The 19,768-nt window shown below is 38.5% G+C and overlaps 1 protein-coding gene across 1 annotated transcript in view; it reads right to left on the bottom strand.

Moving 5' to 3' along the window:
* Positions 1–19,768, bottom strand: part of LOC149173591 (protein DNA-DAMAGE INDUCIBLE 1-like) — a 177,312-nt gene that overhangs the window by 148,068 nt on the left and 9,476 nt on the right. Inside the window, exon 2 of the mRNA XM_089426743.1 lies at positions 6,282–6,314. Within this exon, the coding sequence (XP_089282869.1) occupies positions 6,282–6,314 (33 nt within the window). The remainder of the gene's footprint in view (positions 1–6,281; positions 6,315–19,768) is intronic.

Here is a 19,768-nt window from a genome sequence, read left to right as displayed (position 1 = left end):
CCTTGATGGCTTTTGCCTTTTTCGAGATGCCTCTCTTGCTCTAATATTCTGCAATACTCTTAAGCACAAGTGATAGCTTTGATATGCCACCTTTGTTAACTCCTCCGTTAATAGACTCTTGCTTAAGGCTTGGCTATCCTGATGGCCTTGCTCCTGTCTCTTCATGGAGTTGTTCTGCTTCCCCTTCATGGATCATCTAGTATCTAGAATATTTCCATATTGACATCAATGACAACCTAGGTCAATAATTAGGACCCCGTATAGTGAGACCAAACCCAAGAAGGAGACCATCTGCAATCCTGCATAAGATCCAATGTGTCCCCTAGCCTTCTAACACAACAAGTCAATAGAGAGATCGAGTAAATGAGCTTACCAACAATGGAGCACACGTGAGGACTTCATAATGGTCTGCCCTCCCATAATGGGCTTCGAGATGTGCTAATGTCTCCTAAACTCCAAATGGGGTTAACCAAGTATCCTATTAAGTGGTTTCTACTTCTAAATGGGATAATATGTTCAAGGTACATCCTTCAAAAGGTGGTGGCATGTGACAGATAGGTGAATGACGTAGGGGATGAAAAGGGCCACGTGTTGGGGTACAAGCGTGGCTAATAAAAGGGAAGCCTACACTTGGGTTTATAATGTATAGGAGGGAGCAATCGCGGTACATGAGGTGCCCCAGCGTTGACTTTTACACCCTTCTTTATATGTCTTTTGTCTTTTTATGATTTTCTTTGATTAACTGCTCAGCGCTCAAGGGGTAAGAGCATGATGCATAAGATATAGCATTGAATAGCCCCTTTTAAGGTAGGGCGGTTTGCCCACCAGGGGTTGGGAGTTGGGACAATCATGGGTTCCTATATGATGAAGGAGGCTCATAGAACTTGTAGGAACCAGGGTGATGGCCATGATGATGGGGTAGAGCTCATGTATTGGATTTTGCACATGTGCTAAATGTGTTTGTCTCGGCCATCTTTTGCATTTTGTGGTACATTTTCATGTCGAATGTGGCCAAATATGCTTTTATCTTTCTTTTAGCTGCATCAACCTCTGGGGCATCATTCCAGGCCTGACCCAAGGTGTGGGCAAGGGGAAGGAGTGATCCAGCCCTATGTGGACCCAGTGGAGGAATGTGGACCCAGGTGGGAGAAATGATGAATTGGGTAATAATGAGTGGAAAGGGGGTAATATATGCGGATAAGGGAGTGGGACCACACAACCAAATGGTTTGATGGCTTGGGCTAATGAACTGGCTGGTTTGACCGGTTTACGGTTCAAATTGGCCAGTTTTGAATACTATTATACCTTCTCCCTGTGTCAAGTACTTCGACCTGAATTAGGGAAATTATCACTGTGTCAAGTACATTGACCTGAATTAGAGAGAATGGTTTGACAAATTAGATAGCATCATGGACTGACATTCTTATTGTGTCAAGTACTTTGACCTAAATTAGGGAAATTATCCATGTGTCAAGTACATTGAACTAAATTAGGAAGAATGTTCCGACGGACTAACTTTCTCCCTATATCAAGTACTTGGACCGGAATTATGGAAGTTATCCCTGTGTCAAGTACATTGACCTGAATTAAGGAGAATGGTCTAGCAGAGGATATACTCCCTGTGTCAGTTGACTTTGGGTGGAGTATGGTCTTAGAGGCTACTCAGTTGAGTTGGAGCCTCCCAACCAATGTTGCAGGAAACGTCCGCCCCCCCCCCGGATCTAATGCCCGAATCGCGTCCCATACGGATTCGTCTAGGAAGCATCCCCGGAAGCGTGATTCCAAAATTCGAAAACGCGATTCCGACTGTTTTGGACACTGCCTGGAAATTCTGAAAGCGTCCCTCCAAAGCGCGCTTCCGAATCTCCGAAGCGCACTTCGTACGACGCTTCGGCCGTACGAAGTGCAGCTCTTCGGAGGGCGAATCGTACGGTTCCATACACGCTTCCGGAAAAAGCGTCGCACTGTTTAGAAAATCGATTTTTCTTCCTTTTTTTTTAATTTTAGGTGAGTTTGCATATTGGGGGTGGGTCCACCTTGGTTTAGGGTGAGGAATGAAGGCAAAAATATATATATATATATATAGCAGATGCTCCCTCATGGTAATGTTAAATTCTTAAAGTAAAAGTAACATTCTCTTTTATTTTTCATTTTCATCCTTTTACTTAAATTTTTAACATTACCATGAAATGACTCAGGATGTTTGAGAGTGGTTTCAACCTCATTGGACTTCACATGGGGAAAATAGAATTTCATATCCTATTCAAAATTCAGCAGACTTAAAAGTTTTCAGAAATTCAGGATCAATGGGATTGTGGCATTTCATTAGATTATATCAAGTATGAAGGTATGCGATTAGCATTTAATCAAAAGCACCAAGCCCTATATGTACCCTAGTGTTGGTGGTGTTAATTGTTGAACTCCCTTGTAACGCCCTTAGCAAAAAATTACATTTCAATCAAGTCAAAATCATCGATCAAGCATGTTAAGCTTTTTCTACCATATTTTAAGTCTTGAATTAGGTAGTTTGATCAAAATTGGCAATGTTGACTAATATCCCTAGACAATCGAGGTAGAGGCAAAGGCTAGATAAGAGGAGAAGAATCTAGATTCTAGATGGTTGATGCATCTAAATGGTTGATGCTCGAATAATTAATCATTAATGTACAATGGATGCTATATCTATCTTGATTTATGCAAAAATATGCATGTTTTCATGTCTTCTACAACTAATTTGGTATTTGGGATGTTTGTTTTGAGTATAAATGCGAAATATTATAAATATATATATAGCAGACGCTCTGCTTCCTAGATTTTTGGAAAATGACGCTTCCGCATCCCCGCTTCCAAAAAACGTCCCGGTTTCGTCCCCGCTTCGTGCAACATTGCTCCCAACATCATGCTCTGATCTCTTTCTAGAGTGAGATTTTTAATCATTGATGACGTCTCTGGTGTTTCACCTAGACTATGTCTATAATTGTTTGATGGTGAACAGTGATTATGTACGGTTGATGTTGGTGATTATGATATTGATGATGATGATTATCTTAATCTTAATCATTCCTAATAGAATTGTCAACTTGAGAACATCTTGATAGTCATTATGAATACCTCCCTAGTTAAGAGGGAGTGTTGAATTTTGTAACTATGGTCAGTGTTCATAATGTATATATTTATCATTTATGTATTTATTATTATAGCATGTTCTTCATGCTCAAAAGAAAATTATATTATTTGTATTTGTCAAAGAAAATTAGAATGTTTGTTCTTTAGGACCTTCCAAAAGAGAAAATTTGAATTTGTATTGTGTCATGGCTCCACACGATGACCGAGTCGGCCCCTCCTTTGATCAAGTCGGACCCTCCTTTGATCAAGTCGACTTTGCCCCAAGAGGCACCTATTAGGAACCATTCAAGTGTGTATAAATAGGTTATTCGACCTCCATGTATTTGTCAAAGAAAATTAGAATGTTTGTTCTTCAAGACCTTCCAAAAGAGAAAATTTGAATTTGTATTGTGTCATGGCTCCACACGATGACCGAGTCGACCCCTCCTTTGATCAAGTCGGCTTTGACCCAAGAGGCACCTATTAGGAACCATTCAAGTGTGTATAAATAGGTTATTCAACCTCCATCCAAAGACCAATTTGGATCACATGAAAATACAAGTATTTTTCTGTTCTCTAGTGAAGGAAGACAAGAAGAAAAGAGGTCGAAGAAAGAGAAGGCAAGTCAGCTGAAGTTCAAAGTGAAGAACACTCCCGCACGTGTGAATCTGCCCTCTTCTCTCCTTGCACGTGTGACTACAGGAGGTCCAAATTTTTCTGTGGTGAAGTCTGACGTTAGTCCAAGATTTTCTGTGAGAGATAGGCCAAAATTTGGCACCTATTGCAGACCTTTGACCGAGTTTTGCGGAGAGTTGACTTGGCTTCTTGGTGGATTGCTGAGGTTGTCATCTTGCTGGTCAGTTAGTCTATGATCTTGACTTTGATGTCTCTCTTGTTGAATTGATTCTATAACAAAATGATTGCTGGGTTTTTCCCCATGTGGGTTTTCCCAGGGTAAACTCTTGTGTTCTTGTATGATTGTATCTTTATGATCCTCTAGCATTTTGTTTTACTATTGATATTCCTCTATGTAATTGCTTTATGATGAAAAAGATCACAAGAGAAGATTAACCTAATGGAAATCATAAGAAGTAATAATAAGTTTAGAGGATGCACTAAAAAATCAACACATATTTTCTCTCATAGGCAATTTCCTTAAGCTGCTACATGTTGGTGATCCTTTTTTAAGGAAACCTACCTTGTGAGAACAATATATACCACTAAACAACTGGAGAGAAGCCACTGAGGTGACAGCCATAAGACCTAGGTTCCCTAGTGAGGTTTTGCACTAGGCCTTGGCTCATTTTATGTGTTGGGGGCAAGGCCTGCTCAGATGTAATGTTTTTTAATCTTAATATGACATAAGATGAAATTTTTCTCTGAGAATATATATATATATACACACACGTTACTCAGGATTGTTACAGAGAATAATATTGACAGTTTGCAGGTTTATGGAGATTCAATCGGTGATGGATTGGGTGAAGGGGGCCTTCAGCCTACAGAATATATTACTTAGCCCAGTACTGGATCAGATTTTGTCTTTGGTCGGTTACTTCAGAGATATTAGCTTTAACTATGTGTACAGAGAACACAACATTTTGGCAGACAGCTTGTCTAAACAAGCACTGGGTTGTTGGATGGTACATTGGACATGGTGGAGAATAGCGAGGATGGAGAAAATCCTTCAGAATCAAGGTCTATCCTGATTCCTCACACAACTCTGTTTTTCTCAAAACTATTACTTATCTTATTATGGTTAAGGAACTGGGAAGATGTCAAAGAAGCTTTGTTTTAGGACCTGTCATGCTGAACCTTAAAAGGGACTTTTATAGTGTCATGCTTTTGGACATGGTTTTTCATTTGATGTTGTATTTGTACAATGGTACTATGTTTTTCAAAAGGCAATTCAGTCTGGTATTCTGACCCAGTTCAATCACACCCAGAGCATCAAAGGGATTAGTTCTAGATAGTTCCTGAGCAGGGTACCCCTACATGTTTATGAGGCTGTCCTATTTTGTATCCTTCTTTACTTCATTATATTCTTGATTTAGCTTTGGCATTTTCTAGGAGTTGTGTTTGCACTCCCACATTGAACTCGTACTGGATGTATCCTTCAGTCCCATTGACCTACTTTTGTGGTCATTTGTAAGACATTAATCAAATTATCTTCTCTTATCTGACAGATATTTTTTGGTGTTTGTACGAGCAGCACTGTCAAAACGTAAATTTATTTTCATCTCAAATACGAAAGTTACCAACTTTTTTTGGGAAAACATATAATAAATGTTGTATCCTAGTTGTATTGTATCTAAGCTGTTTCAAAAATTTGCCAGATATGTAGCAGCTACCATATTTGTATCGATGCAACTTAGGTCCACAACCGTACCTGCACTAAATCCTTTACATAGAAGATTTTTCAACTGCTGTGTGCTTCTGCAACCTCATAATTAAATTAAACAATTCAACTTAAACCAATATCAATAAAAAAAAAGGCTTTTAAGAGCCAACGTAGCATGTTCATTACGAACATTGCTATTAGAAATGAACAATAACCAAGTATATGAGATTTATTCCAACAATGAAAATATGAAACACAAAAAACTATTCCATATGCAAAGGGAGAGGCATTAGAACAGCAGCATGATTACACATAAAGACATTTCAAAATGTTCTCATATGTCACTAAAAACCATTCAATTAGTCTGGCAATCTTTCTAATATTATCCAATTTACCCCAGGGCATTAGAATATATAGATTCCTTCTTGATTATGGAACACAATTAAAAGCCTGTCATTTTTACAAGATTTCTTATGCTTTCTAACAAAAATATTGGACAAGAATCAACTCATTTAATTTCATTCTAACAAAACTATAATTGAAATTCATTTATAATTGTTATTATCATGTGAAGGTCAGATAATATAATAAAATATATTAATTACTAACACAAACAAACATCAAGCCCCGAGGGTTAGCTCAATTGGTCGAGTTCCCGTAGCTAAAGCATCTCGCCAATGGGAGGTCACAAGGTCAATTCTCCTTGATGCCCTCAGGGTTAGGCTCTGCTAATAAGCCAGCGGGATGTGATCCCTTCGGGTCGAACTGCCCGGATATTTCCTCACAAAAAAAAAAACCAGAAAAAAACAAACATCCAACAGCAAACTGAACTCACCTCGACCTCAAGAAGCGCCTTAACATTTTCCACCTGCTCATCACATAGCAGTAATAAAATAAATTTAGAGTGATAACCAAATTTAATTGTTAGGTAACAGCATGCACATTTGTTTTCTCTGGAAAATGCATCTTATCCTTACATCAAAATATTTACATCAGCAAAACAAAAGACGGAAGGGTATATACAACGAAGCTTATGTCCTCTTCCTCAGCACTACTAAAGTTGAAATAAAATGATAAATCAGAAAATGCCACTGTATCTAGAGATTTGGCATCCTTAATGAGCAAAAAACCTCGTCTATGGGATTGGCAGCTTGGTGTACACATTTGTTGATAAAATTTTCATAGAATGTTGAACATAAAACTGAAGGACATGTCAAAAATGAAGTACAAATAAAAATAAAATATTCCACTAAGGTTTCCTCAGATCAAAAACTAATTGATACATTGATTGTCTGTGCAAAATAATCTAGCAGTGGTAACATGAATATGATATCTCCGGAAAATTTTATGTTAAACAGAATTGAGAGGCAGACAATTATATGTTTCTTCATGCAAGTACCATTTAAGCTACAATTGTTCCACTAATAATCTCTATAATTGTACTTACAAGCATCCTTTGCATTGAAATCAATGTTCCCTCTATATCTTTCACGCTAACAGATAGGGAACATTCCCTTTTGGTAAGGTACGGCTTTAGGAATGTCGGGAACATTCTTAGACAGTTTCTTGCCAAAAAGTGAGCACCCTGGGAATTTCTGGACATTTCCCGCAGCCTGCTCAGCCCCAACAGGCACCAAAACAGGGCAGTACATGCCTGCTTTGCTGTCAACTCAAGGAACAGTGGGCCCTAATGGAGCCAGCTTGGCTAATAAATCCAACCCACAACACAGCCAAAAAATACAAAAGCACGCATGCCTAATTTGGTGCCAACTCAACCAAGAGTGACTCTGTTACTGCCCTGTTGCACACATTTTGTCAAAGTTTCAAGAAAGAAGTTGTGCCAAACTTTTCAAAAGATCAGGATCATCAGCCAGCGGCTTATTGAGTAATTGTAAACCCATTTTGCAAATTTGTAATGTAAATGTTGCTAGTAAGACCGTGTATTTATGTAACAACCTAGGTAAGCCTATCATTTTGGCAACAAATTTCATCATAGAAGGTTTTCTAACCTCGTCAATTACTTGTATTTCTAAACAAGGCTAATCGGAAGAGTTTTTTTCCCTCCAGCTTGAACCCCAAAACTAGGGTGCAATTTATTATCAAAGTCTTGGGTGAGTCCTAGTGTTATTTAGTCGAGTCCTTGTAAAAGTGATTTGGGAAAAATTGAAGCTATTTAGTTAAATTATTGTATTTCAAATCACTTTGTCTACTAAATCATATTGTGTCGCGGAATTGGGTAAGTTTTATGAGGGTCTATAATGAACGGGTATTCTCCCTTTGAGAATTGAATTATTATAAAATCTTATGTAAAAAATATTTAGTGCATGGTCCCTCATACCTAAACACCATGTCTAAAATATTTGAGGGTGAAAAAATAATTAATGCCCTCGTGTGTCAATTAATTAATTTTTCTAGCAAAATTTAATATTAAAACCCAAGTCAGAAAATTAATTAATTTAGAGTCACAATTAGAATGTGAAATTAATTTCTCCAAGTGGGAAAATTCCTAGGTCTAAAAGAAGTCAAAATTTGGAGGTTCCTCACAAAGAGAATATTGGAAATTTCAAAAAAATTTGGACCCTTGGACCTTGGTGGTTAAGTCAAAGTCAATTTTTTGAAAAAATTAGTTCAAAATAATTAATTTTGAACTAATAAAAAATGGTTTTGATGAGAAATTCGAAAATTCCTCAAAAATATATATTTTCGAAGGGCAAAGATTAAAAGTTGATCAAAGATTTATTGAGGGTCAAGATTATTTTGACAGCGATCTAGCCAACTAGCCGTTATTTTCCACTTGGAGGGATTTTTCTATAAATAGAAGGTATTTTGCTTCTATTGTGACGGTTATAGTGACTCTAGTCTAAATGTAATTTTGTAATGTTGGTGTGAAGCCATTGTTTTGCTGGGAACATTTGAAATCTATAATAAAAGACTTTGGGGTTCAGTTCATTGTGTCTTGACTCTTTGTCTCATTGATCTGTGGTACGTGCTTGGTACGTGCTTTCCTATATTGTGCTTCAATATCATATAATTGTTATTTCATTTATAGATGATAGAAACCTTCTATTGGTAAGTTTTGGGCTTATCTTAGGTGATCTAATTCATTGTATGGACTAACAATTTTATCTTAAGAAATATATAGAGTTTGCGAGTTCCCAACCCTTGGGCTTCAAGTTCACAAACTATGAGCACAGGCTGACTTTGTTTGGGCACCAGGACTTTTATGTGGGTTTCTTACTTCGCTAAGGCTGTGGTTAATACTTATTTTTCGAAATACATCAAGCTTTTGTCATTATCATAAAAAATTTACTCTTCAAAAATTTTCTCAAGCATTGTACATTTTTATATTCATAAATATATTTTTTGTAGAATAAATTTTGCATATAAATTTTTATTGGAGTTTATTTTTCAAATTTTGTATATATTGGGGTTTTGGGTATTTCATTTTTCATTTGTGCAGGTGAGATCCAAGCCATTTTGGAGAAGATTTGTTGGAGTTAGAACTAGATCTAGGCCCTTGAGGGTAAGATCTAGTCTCCAAATTTTTTGAAGGGCCAACAATAAGGAATTTTGTAGTAATTTGGGCACAAATACTAAAGATCTGAAGCAAAATCACATTCTGGCGAGGGTTTCAAATTTTTTCAGGCCTCTAGGCCAGCATCCTCCTCCATCCTAGCCTAGCGGTTGCCCTATTCTGCCCCTTGAATCCCTAGCATGGCCCTTTCTAGGGCTATTGTCAGCCTTTTAAGGCCCTCTAGGCCTAGTCATAGGCCCCTAATGACCTTGACCTCCCTTCCTAGCCCTTGTTGTGGGATTTTTTGTCCTTTGTAGTTTGTAGGCCTAGCCGTAAGGCCTAGACCCCTACGCCCCCCTTCGTCTACCCTCCGTCCAGCTCCCTCAGCCCTTCGTCCTCCTTTTCCCCTCTCGGCCTAGCCTCCTCTCCTCTCAACTACCTCTCCTCCCTAAGCCGCGGCCTTCTTTGGCTTGCAGGAGCCTCTTGGAGGCTCCTTCTTGGGTGTCACATGTCTCTTGGAGGCCTTGGCCTTGGGCCACAACCCTTTAAGGCCTCTCGGCCCCTTCCTTAGCCTAGCGGCAGCCTCTCAAGGCTTATCGTGGGGCCTTTTTGGCCTCTAGGCCTTAACCGTAGGCCTATCTAGGCCATTAGCCCTAGCCGCAGGCCTACTAGGCCTTGTTGTCCCATCTTCCAGCACTCTTCTGTTGAAATTTCTAAGTCTAACAAATTAGAAATCCCTGTTGTATTATCTAGTTTAATTTCTCCTACTTGTTCATTCCATTAACAAGTTATTTATAAATATAAATACTGAAATAAACACAAATGTAGCCTTAACTCATATACAGATCAACAACTAAAATAACTGAGACAAACACACAAGGGCCACCGTTATTTTTGGACAATAGTCCCCGAAAAAACCCAATGCGGGAAAACCGGTGCAGCAGATATGAGGGTTTTATTATTATGTTGTTTCTGAATACAACTAGGGTGCCAGAAATGGCTCACCCAACAGAGAATGCCCTCGGCAGTAGTACCTCTCCTCGGAGACAGATATTCCAGTCGATCAATCATTGGATGAACTATCCGACAGCAACTATGGTAGCTCCTTAGCTGGACAGCAAAAGTTGCTCCAAGCTTCTCTACTGCTCTGCGTCATTCTGCAGGGACTGTGTCACCCTTCCTGACTCACCAGCACTCAGTCTACCACACGAAAATTCTTTCAGCGCTGCCTCCTGGCCCTGTGTCAGCTCTGCTAGCCTTTGCACAACTACTGAAGCCTCTGCATCAGCCCCTTGGCTCTCTGCGTTAACTCTCAGACCCTCTGCGTTACCCACGCTGGCCTCTTCAGCCCTTGCGTAGCTCCCAGTTACCTCTGCGTCAGCCTCTCCAGGCTCTGCGCTATCTCTCTGACACTATCAATTTGGTGTGTCTCCAATTGACCCTCAAGCCTCCTCTTATACTTTTCATGTTGAGTCTTCAACAGCCGAGATTAAGTCCCTAACAACGACTAAGATTAGATTTGGCTTGATCCATGTTATTTAGAACATTCTCACCCAGTTTTATATTAATACCCATTAATATTTTAATTTCCCTAAGTTTATACTTAGGAACCCCATTAAAAATATTAATTATTTTAATATCTCTCCAACTGGGTGGAATTTCCCCAAACCATTTCTGGGTCTTGGAGATCTTATGTGCCTTAGCCTCTCCACCAATTTTCATTGCTAGAGCACATTCGATGCTACCACAAATCAACACTCCCTCTTAGCGAGGAATGTGCTCTAATAATGCTTCACCATGGAAACATCACACTGATCCTTAGCACCGGTATCTGTGTTGATGATGGGCCTGCTGCCTCACATCATATTCACTGTTGCTTCCTGTATTGTTGCCCATGACACTGCCACTACTACATCTGTACTGCAGCTCCCTCTCAATATGTTGCCCATGTTGCCCCTAGCACTGCCACTGCTAATTGTTGCACTGCAACTCAGTTACCGAGAAGTAGGTAACTGACTTCTCCCAAATAATGACATCCCAGTCAGTCTGGAAGCCTCGTGAAACTGAAGCTCCCTCTGCTGCTATCCTGTGCTCCCTCTGCTGCCACTGCGCTGCTGCATACACCTTTGTGCCTCTCGCACTATTGCAACCTCTACTGCATTGCCTCAGAATTTTGCACCCAAGCATTGCCTTGTTGCTCCACTAAACTTTGCTCCACTCGACATCTGTCATTTTGTTACTGTCATTAAGGGCTCCCGTAGCCGGATATGATCCAAGAGTTTGGGCACCTCAATGATCCTACCCCTAGTATGTAGTACTACAACTCGATGTCTCCCCACCTCTCCTCTAGAGGTGCATGAGCACTCATGGCACAGTCGTCATCAGTCTCGACCTCTTTCTTCGCCTTAGCTAGAGTTGCCTTAGAATCGGAAGCCTATCCCTTGTTTTTCTTCCTGGGACACTAGGATGCATAATGTCCCAGCTTCCCACAATGGAAGCACTTCACCTTGGAGAGGTCCTTCTTCTTCCTCTTCCTTTCCTATCCCACAAATGCTAGAGCTACATCCTCCTCCTCCTCTTTCTTGATTCGACTTCACTTGACATTACTCCCCGCCTTGATCAATCTCTTGATCTCTTCTTGGCAAAGAGCTGCCCACATCTCCTCCCAACCTGGAAGAGTAGCCTTGCCCAAAATACTTTAGACAAATGTCTCCAACTCCTCAGAGACTGCATTTAGGGTGGTCCTCACCATGAACTCTAGATCTACTATAGACCCCACAGAAGTAAGTTGGTCATGAATCTCCTGCAATCTGAGGAGGAATGGATCTATATGCTCTTCCTTCTGCATTTGATATGACCGCAGTTGATTCTCCAATAGCATCTTCCGCTACACAAAAGTGCCCTAATACAAGGTTGTCAAAGTATCCCACATCTCCTTTGATGTGTTCTTTTCAGCAATATGTGGTATGACATGATCTTAAAACTAAAATTTGTTTTTTTTCTCTCATTGTGCAGACAGAGGGCAAAGGTGAGAGCTAAGGAGGAGGAGAACTCATCAACAGGGGCAAGAGAGGAGAAAAGTGAAGGAATTTAGCATCCCAAGCAAAAAAAAAAATCAAGTTTGGACCATGTTTCTTCAACAGAGCGTGGTTTAGGTATGGGCATCAAATTTGGCCCTATCTTTTTTGTTTTTTTATTATTTTGCCTTGATATTCTATCACTCATATATTTTCTATGATTTTTGCTTGGATTTGAGTGTGTTTTTTATCATTTTTTGTCGCATTTAGTGGAGAAGGTTTTTGGTCAAAAATGCAAAATTTTGATTGTTATTTTTATTTGTTTAATTTCTTCTTGTACTTTAGTTTTTTTCCATGATTTTTGCTTGGGTTTGAATGTGTTTTTTTGCCATTATTGTTGCGCTGAGTTGAGTTTTTTGTTGGTCAAAAATTCAAGATGTTGTATGTAACTTTTAATTTCATTTGTTTAACTTGCAATGATTCTTATGGCCTAAGTTCAAACTTCAAACTTCAATCTTACATTAAAACTCAAGATTCAACAAAGTTACAAACATGCCAAAGAAATTGGACCCTTTGTGGGAATTTGGTGAACCTGGTGGAGGGTTTAACAGATCAAATTTGACATGCAAGTAATGTGGGCATCATATGACACGGGGTATACAGATTGAAGTTCCACCTTGCACAAATTCCTGGACATGAGGTAGGACCTTTCACAAACACAAATCCAAAAATCATCCGCAAAGCCCTCAAATCATTAGAAGAAATAGAGACAACCAAAGTGACCAAGGCAGCTCTGAAGAGTCAAATGGCAAGGGGTGAAGTGGCAGGATTGGGAGGTGACCTTGACAGTGGTATTGGTTTTTCTTCAGCATCAACATCTACACTCAACCCCATAGTTGCCTCATCATTTTTTGTTCCTAGAACCACACCTAGAGCACAACCATCTATCACGTCAACTCTTTAAAAAGGGAGAAGGAAGAAGCTGACAAGTTGTTGCACAAGAGTCTTCTTTAGAGTGATATTCCTTTCAACATTGCCAGGAACAATCCATTTTTCCAGCTTGCGATTAATGTTATTGCTATTGTTGGCCCAGGGTACAAAGCCCCTTCACATGATGACTTTAGAGGGCACTAAGCGATTGGAAGAATTTAGGGGCTCATGGGCACACACAAGATGCACGGTGATGTCAGATGGTTGGAACGATCAAAAGGGTAGAACCCTTATTAACTTCTTGGTTAATTGTCCCAAGGGGACAATGTTTATGAAATTTGTTGATGCATCTGTACAAACCAAAGATGCATGGTTACTATGTGATTTGTTGGACGTGTTCATTCAAGAGGTGGGTCCACAACATGTTGTCCAAGTCATAATAGACAATGTTGCAAATTATGTTGTTGCTGGCAGGATGCTTATGGAGAGGTATCCTAACTTATTTTGGACACCTTATGTTGCACACTGCATTGATTTGATATTGGAGGACGTAGGAAAATTTCCTTTTGTCATTACAAAATTTATACATAATCATGCATATGTGCTTAATTGATGAGAACATTCACCAATAACAAGAGTTGGTGCGCCCTACCATTACACGGTTTGCCACTACCTTCATATCTCTTCAATCCTCCTGAATTCTATGTAGGGTGTGAAGAGAATGTTTCTTTCAAAGGAGTGGTGTGTTTTTCCATATAGCCACAAACCAGAGGGAGAGGCCATATGCAAGATAGTTTCATACCAAGAAAGCTTCTGGGCAAGAGTGCAGGAGGTGTGTAGCATTACTGAACCTTTGGTAAAGGCTCTTTGATTAGTTGATGGATACAAGCCCGCAATGGGCTACTTTATGAGGCCACAGATAGGGCCAAACAATCCATTCGCAACTACTATGATGATAAAGGGGATGAGGGGTTTCAGAGACAACAACTCATATGGGAAGTGATTGATAAGCGATGGAACAATACACTCCATTGTCCCATTCGTGTTGCAGGGATCTACTTGAACCCCGCATTTTCTTACTCATGTGGCTTCTTATTTGATGTTGAGGTCATGGATCGATTCTTCACTTGTGTTCAGAAGATGGTGTCATCTCCAGCAGAACGTGCATAAATCTCTAAAGAAATGGAGATATACAGGATGGCAGGTGGCACATTTAGCTTTGACATGGCTATTGTTGATAGGAAGACTAAAATGCCAAGTAAGCATTAGTTTGTTTCATATTTCATTGTCTCTTCATACTTTGCTTCAACTTTCAAATTTCAATTTTTTTCTTATGTTTATCTTATGTGTTGTAGATGCATGGTGGAGAAGCTATGGTGGCAAAGTACCCAATCTCCAAAGGCTTGCCATTTAAGTGATCAACCAAACATGTAGCTCTTTCGGATGCGAACGCAACTAGAGTGTATTTGAAAAAATACACAACAAGAAGCGCAACAGGTTAAAAATATTCCAATTAATTTTTTGAATTCACTAAATAATATTTTTTATAGTTATTAATTTATTATTTATAATTTATTGATTTATGACCCTTGTACAGGTTGGAGTCTTAGCGACTTAATGACATGGTCTAACGTCTACTACAATCTTCGATTGTGGGTGAGGCAACTTGAGAAAACACCTAATGTGGAGGCCATCTCATTGGATGAAATTGACACCACTGTTGCATGGAGGGTTGAGGCCGAGAGGCCTATCATGGAGTCAACTCCTGATTGGTTAGAGGAGGAAGTAGTGGAGGGGGTAGCAACTGCAGAGGAGGAGGAGGAGGTGACACCACCTACCATGGTCACCAGTAGAGGAGGTGGTCTACCTCCTATAGCTCCTAGTTCTTCAGCTTCTAGAGCACAGCAAAGTCCACTTCCAATACCAACCCTAGTACCTTCTTTATCTAGAGGGAAAGCTGTTACATTTTCTCGCAAGAGGGGCAGAGGAAATCAGTAGTATTAGTTATTTGGTTCATTTCATTGTATATGACATTATGACTCATGATATGAGATACATTATTATATTTTTTTGTTGATATTTTGAAGTTGAGTCGGGACTCAGGACTTAGTAGTCAAGACATGATTCACTGTGATGTGTGATGTAGCAGTAGACATGATATTACACATCGTATATATTAGTTTTCTTTTCATATTTATGTGTCAATGCATTTATTTTATGTTGTGGATGCTTTAGATATTAAAAAAATTGAAAGAAAAAAAAAAGACTTTTTTTTGTATTTGCCGATTTTTTCCCAATTTATACCGATTTTTATGATTTTTCCTGATTTTGAACCCTCGCCAATATAATCTTGATCGCGATGTTCGCAACATTGGCTGTCATACATAATCTTACCGCTGTCCTAAAGGGTTAATGATTGCTCATTTAATTGGAATGCAAGTTACATAAGTGCCCTCATTGTTTTAAGTGTTATTATGAACAAGGAATGTTGAACATTGGAATCTAACATTTGCTTCTTTTGTGTAAGCTCTAAAAAAATCTCTCTTTACACTAAACTCACTCACATAAGCACTAAATTAAGAATTGAATATCGTTGTGAACAGTAATCTCATATTGACATTAAGATCTAAGTGCTCTTTACTTGAAGTCTTTGAAGTATCTTGTTTCTCTTAAGTGGCAATCTAATTGGCAAATTGGTACTCTCACGTGATCATTCTTGTTTTAATGATATCCATTTATGAATGATAAGTACACATTGGTATCGAAATTCTAAGTGTCCTTGGTTCTAATCTAATCGAGCATCTCTTGATTGTCGGCATTAAGTTATATTGGCATAAGATCATCATTGGCATTTACTTTAATTGTCTCAAGTGATTGTCATTATTGTTGAAGTGGATAAATGTTCTAAATTGCTATCATTTACATCGGTTAAGCATCTTGTGGAAAATAATTTTCTCCTTGGGTTGAAGAAATCTATTATTTAGTATTAGCACTTGATAATTTGACACATTCTTGGTGATAAGATCGTTTTTCCATTGGTTGTTAAGTACTCTTGTCATAAAAGCTAATCATAACTTAAGCACTTAAACATTAAGCAATCTTAACCTAAGAAATCACTCATATACCTTGCACAAGCATTCTAAGTCTAGTTGGATTAATAACTTACCTCCAAGCATAAGCTTTGTTGACAGACTTTTAGGGCCACCCTTCTCATCTAGTTTGAGGAGCTTAGCAACTCTTTGGTGGTTAACACAGTGACCTTGCAGTCGTCAGAGCCACAGTCTCTGCAGCGCCGAAGGCATCAGGTGGTTAGAACCTAATAGAAGGTATCGTTAATCAAGCCATTGTCTGCTTCATGTTGGCCTCTTTCCCACAACCTACTTTGGAGACTAGCTTCAAAATAGTTAAGGGGAAGGTTATATTTAGAATAGGCATATAATTAAAAATAACCAAGATTCTCCTAGGTCTTAGGATTTGCATAGCATATAATTTAGTGAAACATCGAAGTAGAGATTGTCCATCTGATTACTTGGTCTCTAATTGATAATAAGCAAGAAGTTGACTCCATAAGGCACTGGTCTCACATTTGAATTTAATGTAATCCTTAAATCTTGCTAAAATTAACCAAGTAGCTAGGCCACTCAATCATGTCTCCCAGAGTTGTTGGTTACCAACTTTTCCTTTACCTCCACATTTCCATAGGGACTACCCCCCATAGCCTGTTGTTGGGAGACAACTAGAACGGAGAGGTCGGGGATCAGGGTGACAACCCCCGACTTTAGTCGTTGTCGCGGTGCTTGTACAATCCGAAGACAACACAACTTATAAACCTTGTACCAGACATCTATTTCTTCATGAATTGTGGATGAACTTTATGAAAGTTTAAGTGGTGAAGTAACTTTTGAAGCACCATTAGGAGTCATATGAGTTAATAATGTTCCTCTTTTTCCTCTTTATCACAAATTTTGAATCACCAAAAATAGATCTTCTAATCAAATATGCCAATTACAAGTCGCATACCTTTCAAAACCTTAATTTGTAAACTATCTAGATGGTTGACCCTTTGTCCTAAAATATCTCTGAAATATGCTCCCTTTTGAAATTGAAATTTCAGCTTATAGTACTCTAATATGTCTTCTCTACAATTTCATAGGTTTGACCAAAATTTGATGTGCCAAGTGAAAGTTATGGTAACTTTCCAAAACTTGTCAAATTTTGGCCTCTTCCCAAGAGTGAGCTTGTATAGTGTGCCACATGTCCAATTTTTCAAATGTGATTTTAACATTTTTACCTGAGGTACCGTAGTATGTCTCCTTAGAACCCTAAAAATTTCACAATTTGAAACTTCTCTAGGAGAAAACTACAACAAAAATTTCAAAATCACTCATTTGACACTAATTTTAGGACTACTCACAAACCCTAACTTCCACAGGGTATATCTCCAAAATTATAGCAAACCAAAATCTAATTTTTTTACTAGTTGAACCTCAAGATCTCTCCTTCAGCTCTTAAAAAATTCACAATCATAAGTGTTATAAAAAATTCTAGTGAAAATTCCAAGATCACTCATTTGAAACCAATTTCAAGACCCGTCAAAAACCCTAACTCTGATAGGATATATCTCTAAAGTATAGCAAACCAAACTCTAAAATCTTGACCAAATGTACTTTGAGATCTCTCATCAATCGTCTCTAAATTTCACAATCTAAAGCTATAATGAAAATTCCATGGTGACTCGTTTCAAGTAGCAAAACCTAGGCTCATACGCTCTAGTACAAAATGTTATGAACCATGCACCTTAAAATGATAAGAAGTCAATGAATACAATCCACTTCGAGGCTAGAACCTCCTTTTATAATGAATATAATACAAGACAAGAATATGATGATCTTAGGACTAGGTCTCCTTAGTGTATATATAGGAGACAAAGGGTACAATTATGATGAAATATTTTTCCCTACATAACAATAGAAATGTGATAACTCAATGTTAGGTCTTGATAAGGGGTTTTTACGGTTAACATGGAACTTGTCTAGGGCCTAACATAGAAAAAGCCTCAAATAAAGTTCTCACCCCAAAGCCTTCCTCAAAGATGAAGCATGCCTCCAAAAATATAAAAAAGACCTTGAACAATGTGTCTTTACACCCAAATACCTCAAAAGATGAAATATGCCTCCAAATATGTAAAAACCAATGTCCTTATCCCCCAAAAGTTCTCCTCAAAGAGGAAATGTACCTCCAAATATGTGGAATATGCTTTGACTAATGTGCAATTCTGCATGAAGTCACTTTAATAAGCTTTAAATTCCTTCAAGCATAGAACATCCCCCTCAAATGGGGTATATTCATGATCAAGTAACTGAATGTTCTTCTCTTTACCCACGGATGCTCCACATCTAATGACCCTTGTTTGACCATTCAAATGTCTTCAGCGTAACATGTCATCATTCTAGGCATGCCATTCCTTCTTTTACTTCATTCTTCACCACCTACCATACCTCGAGCTTCCTCGAAGGTAGTCTATTTTTCTCGTCTAGCATTGTCTTACAACATGCCATGCTTTAAACCTCCTATAATATGGGGCATTCTTTTTTCGAGGTTGTAATCTTGCCATGAATCATACCTTGCACACTTCTTGAGGTAGGCCATTCATCCTAGATAGTATGCTTGCTTAGTCATCTATGTGATCTAGACTCTAAGGTCCCATGTCCAACCAAAGAACAAAGCTCCTCGTCAATGATGCAACAAAAGATAGTGTAAGCCATGTAACCATGCCTCCAAATCGGAGTCAAATGACTCCAATTGGAACCTCGTGATTAAATGTCTCTGGAAAAGTCTCCATTGATACCTCCCAAGTGTCTTTCTAAACATGTGACTACCACTGAACTCCAAAAATCTAATGTGTAGATGAGAGAAGAGAGAAAGGCCCATGAAAATGCAAATGAACTCTTATGAGTGTGGTCCACTTTGACACTCACAATTCCATTCTCTTGTCTTTTTTCCTAGCAGTCCATGATTGCAACTCCATAAGTCTTGATCTTTAGTTTCTTGACACACACAAAATTTAATATCAACTTTATGTAAAGGGTACAAACAAAGAAAAAAAAGACAAGTCCTAACACTATTGATTTTGACAATGGAATAAATACATAAAATAAATAGTTTGAATAATAAATTCCCAATACGCAAAGGAGAGGAAAAACTATGTGACACAATTTAATCCATATAACACAGTATCCCAACAAATACCCGATTGCTAAGAAAAGCCATAGATATCCATTTTAGACACTTCCAATAGTTCATTTGTAATGACCTCCTATATCCTCAAGCTAAGATACAAGCAAAACCAAGAAGCCATGGCTTACACTTATATGCCCCTACGTGTGCAATGCAAGTAAATGATTCAAAATCATTTAAGGGTTCTTTATACTAGAATTTTGTATTAATTCTACAAGGAATACAACTTGTCAAATGTACCCAACCTTAGCATTACATGAATGCAAATTCTGTAAGTAATAATAATGGCCCTACCTTTAGACACTAGTGAATCCAAATTTTGTAGATTGTGTTGTTCTCAAGGCTGATAAAATCATTTCAACCTACATTCATTGCCTGTAAGAGTGAAGCAACTCCACAATGCAGATGCATATACACTTTGTTTTTTCAAAATATTAACTTTTATTTTTTCAATGAAATAATGTCTCCCCACCCCCCTGCACTTAAGCAAGCTAGTATCTGCCAACAATATTCCACGCATTTCCCTCCTCTTCCCCGAGTTTTTAGATGGAGGGCAATATTAACCACTAGTTGCATTAGCAGCTGATAACCCCGCAAGACTTGATAAGAATGGACCCGATGATT

Source organism: Pinus tabuliformis, chromosome 4_2 (genome assembly GCF_031772625.1).
Source record: "Pinus tabuliformis cultivar Carrire ecotype Pingquan chromosome 4_2, CPIR1, whole genome shotgun sequence".
Classification (NCBI taxonomy): Eukaryota; Viridiplantae; Streptophyta; class Pinopsida; order Pinales; family Pinaceae; genus Pinus; species Pinus tabuliformis.
Note: the sequence above shows the minus strand (reverse complement) of the source record. Positions and strands in the feature narration are given on the sequence as shown.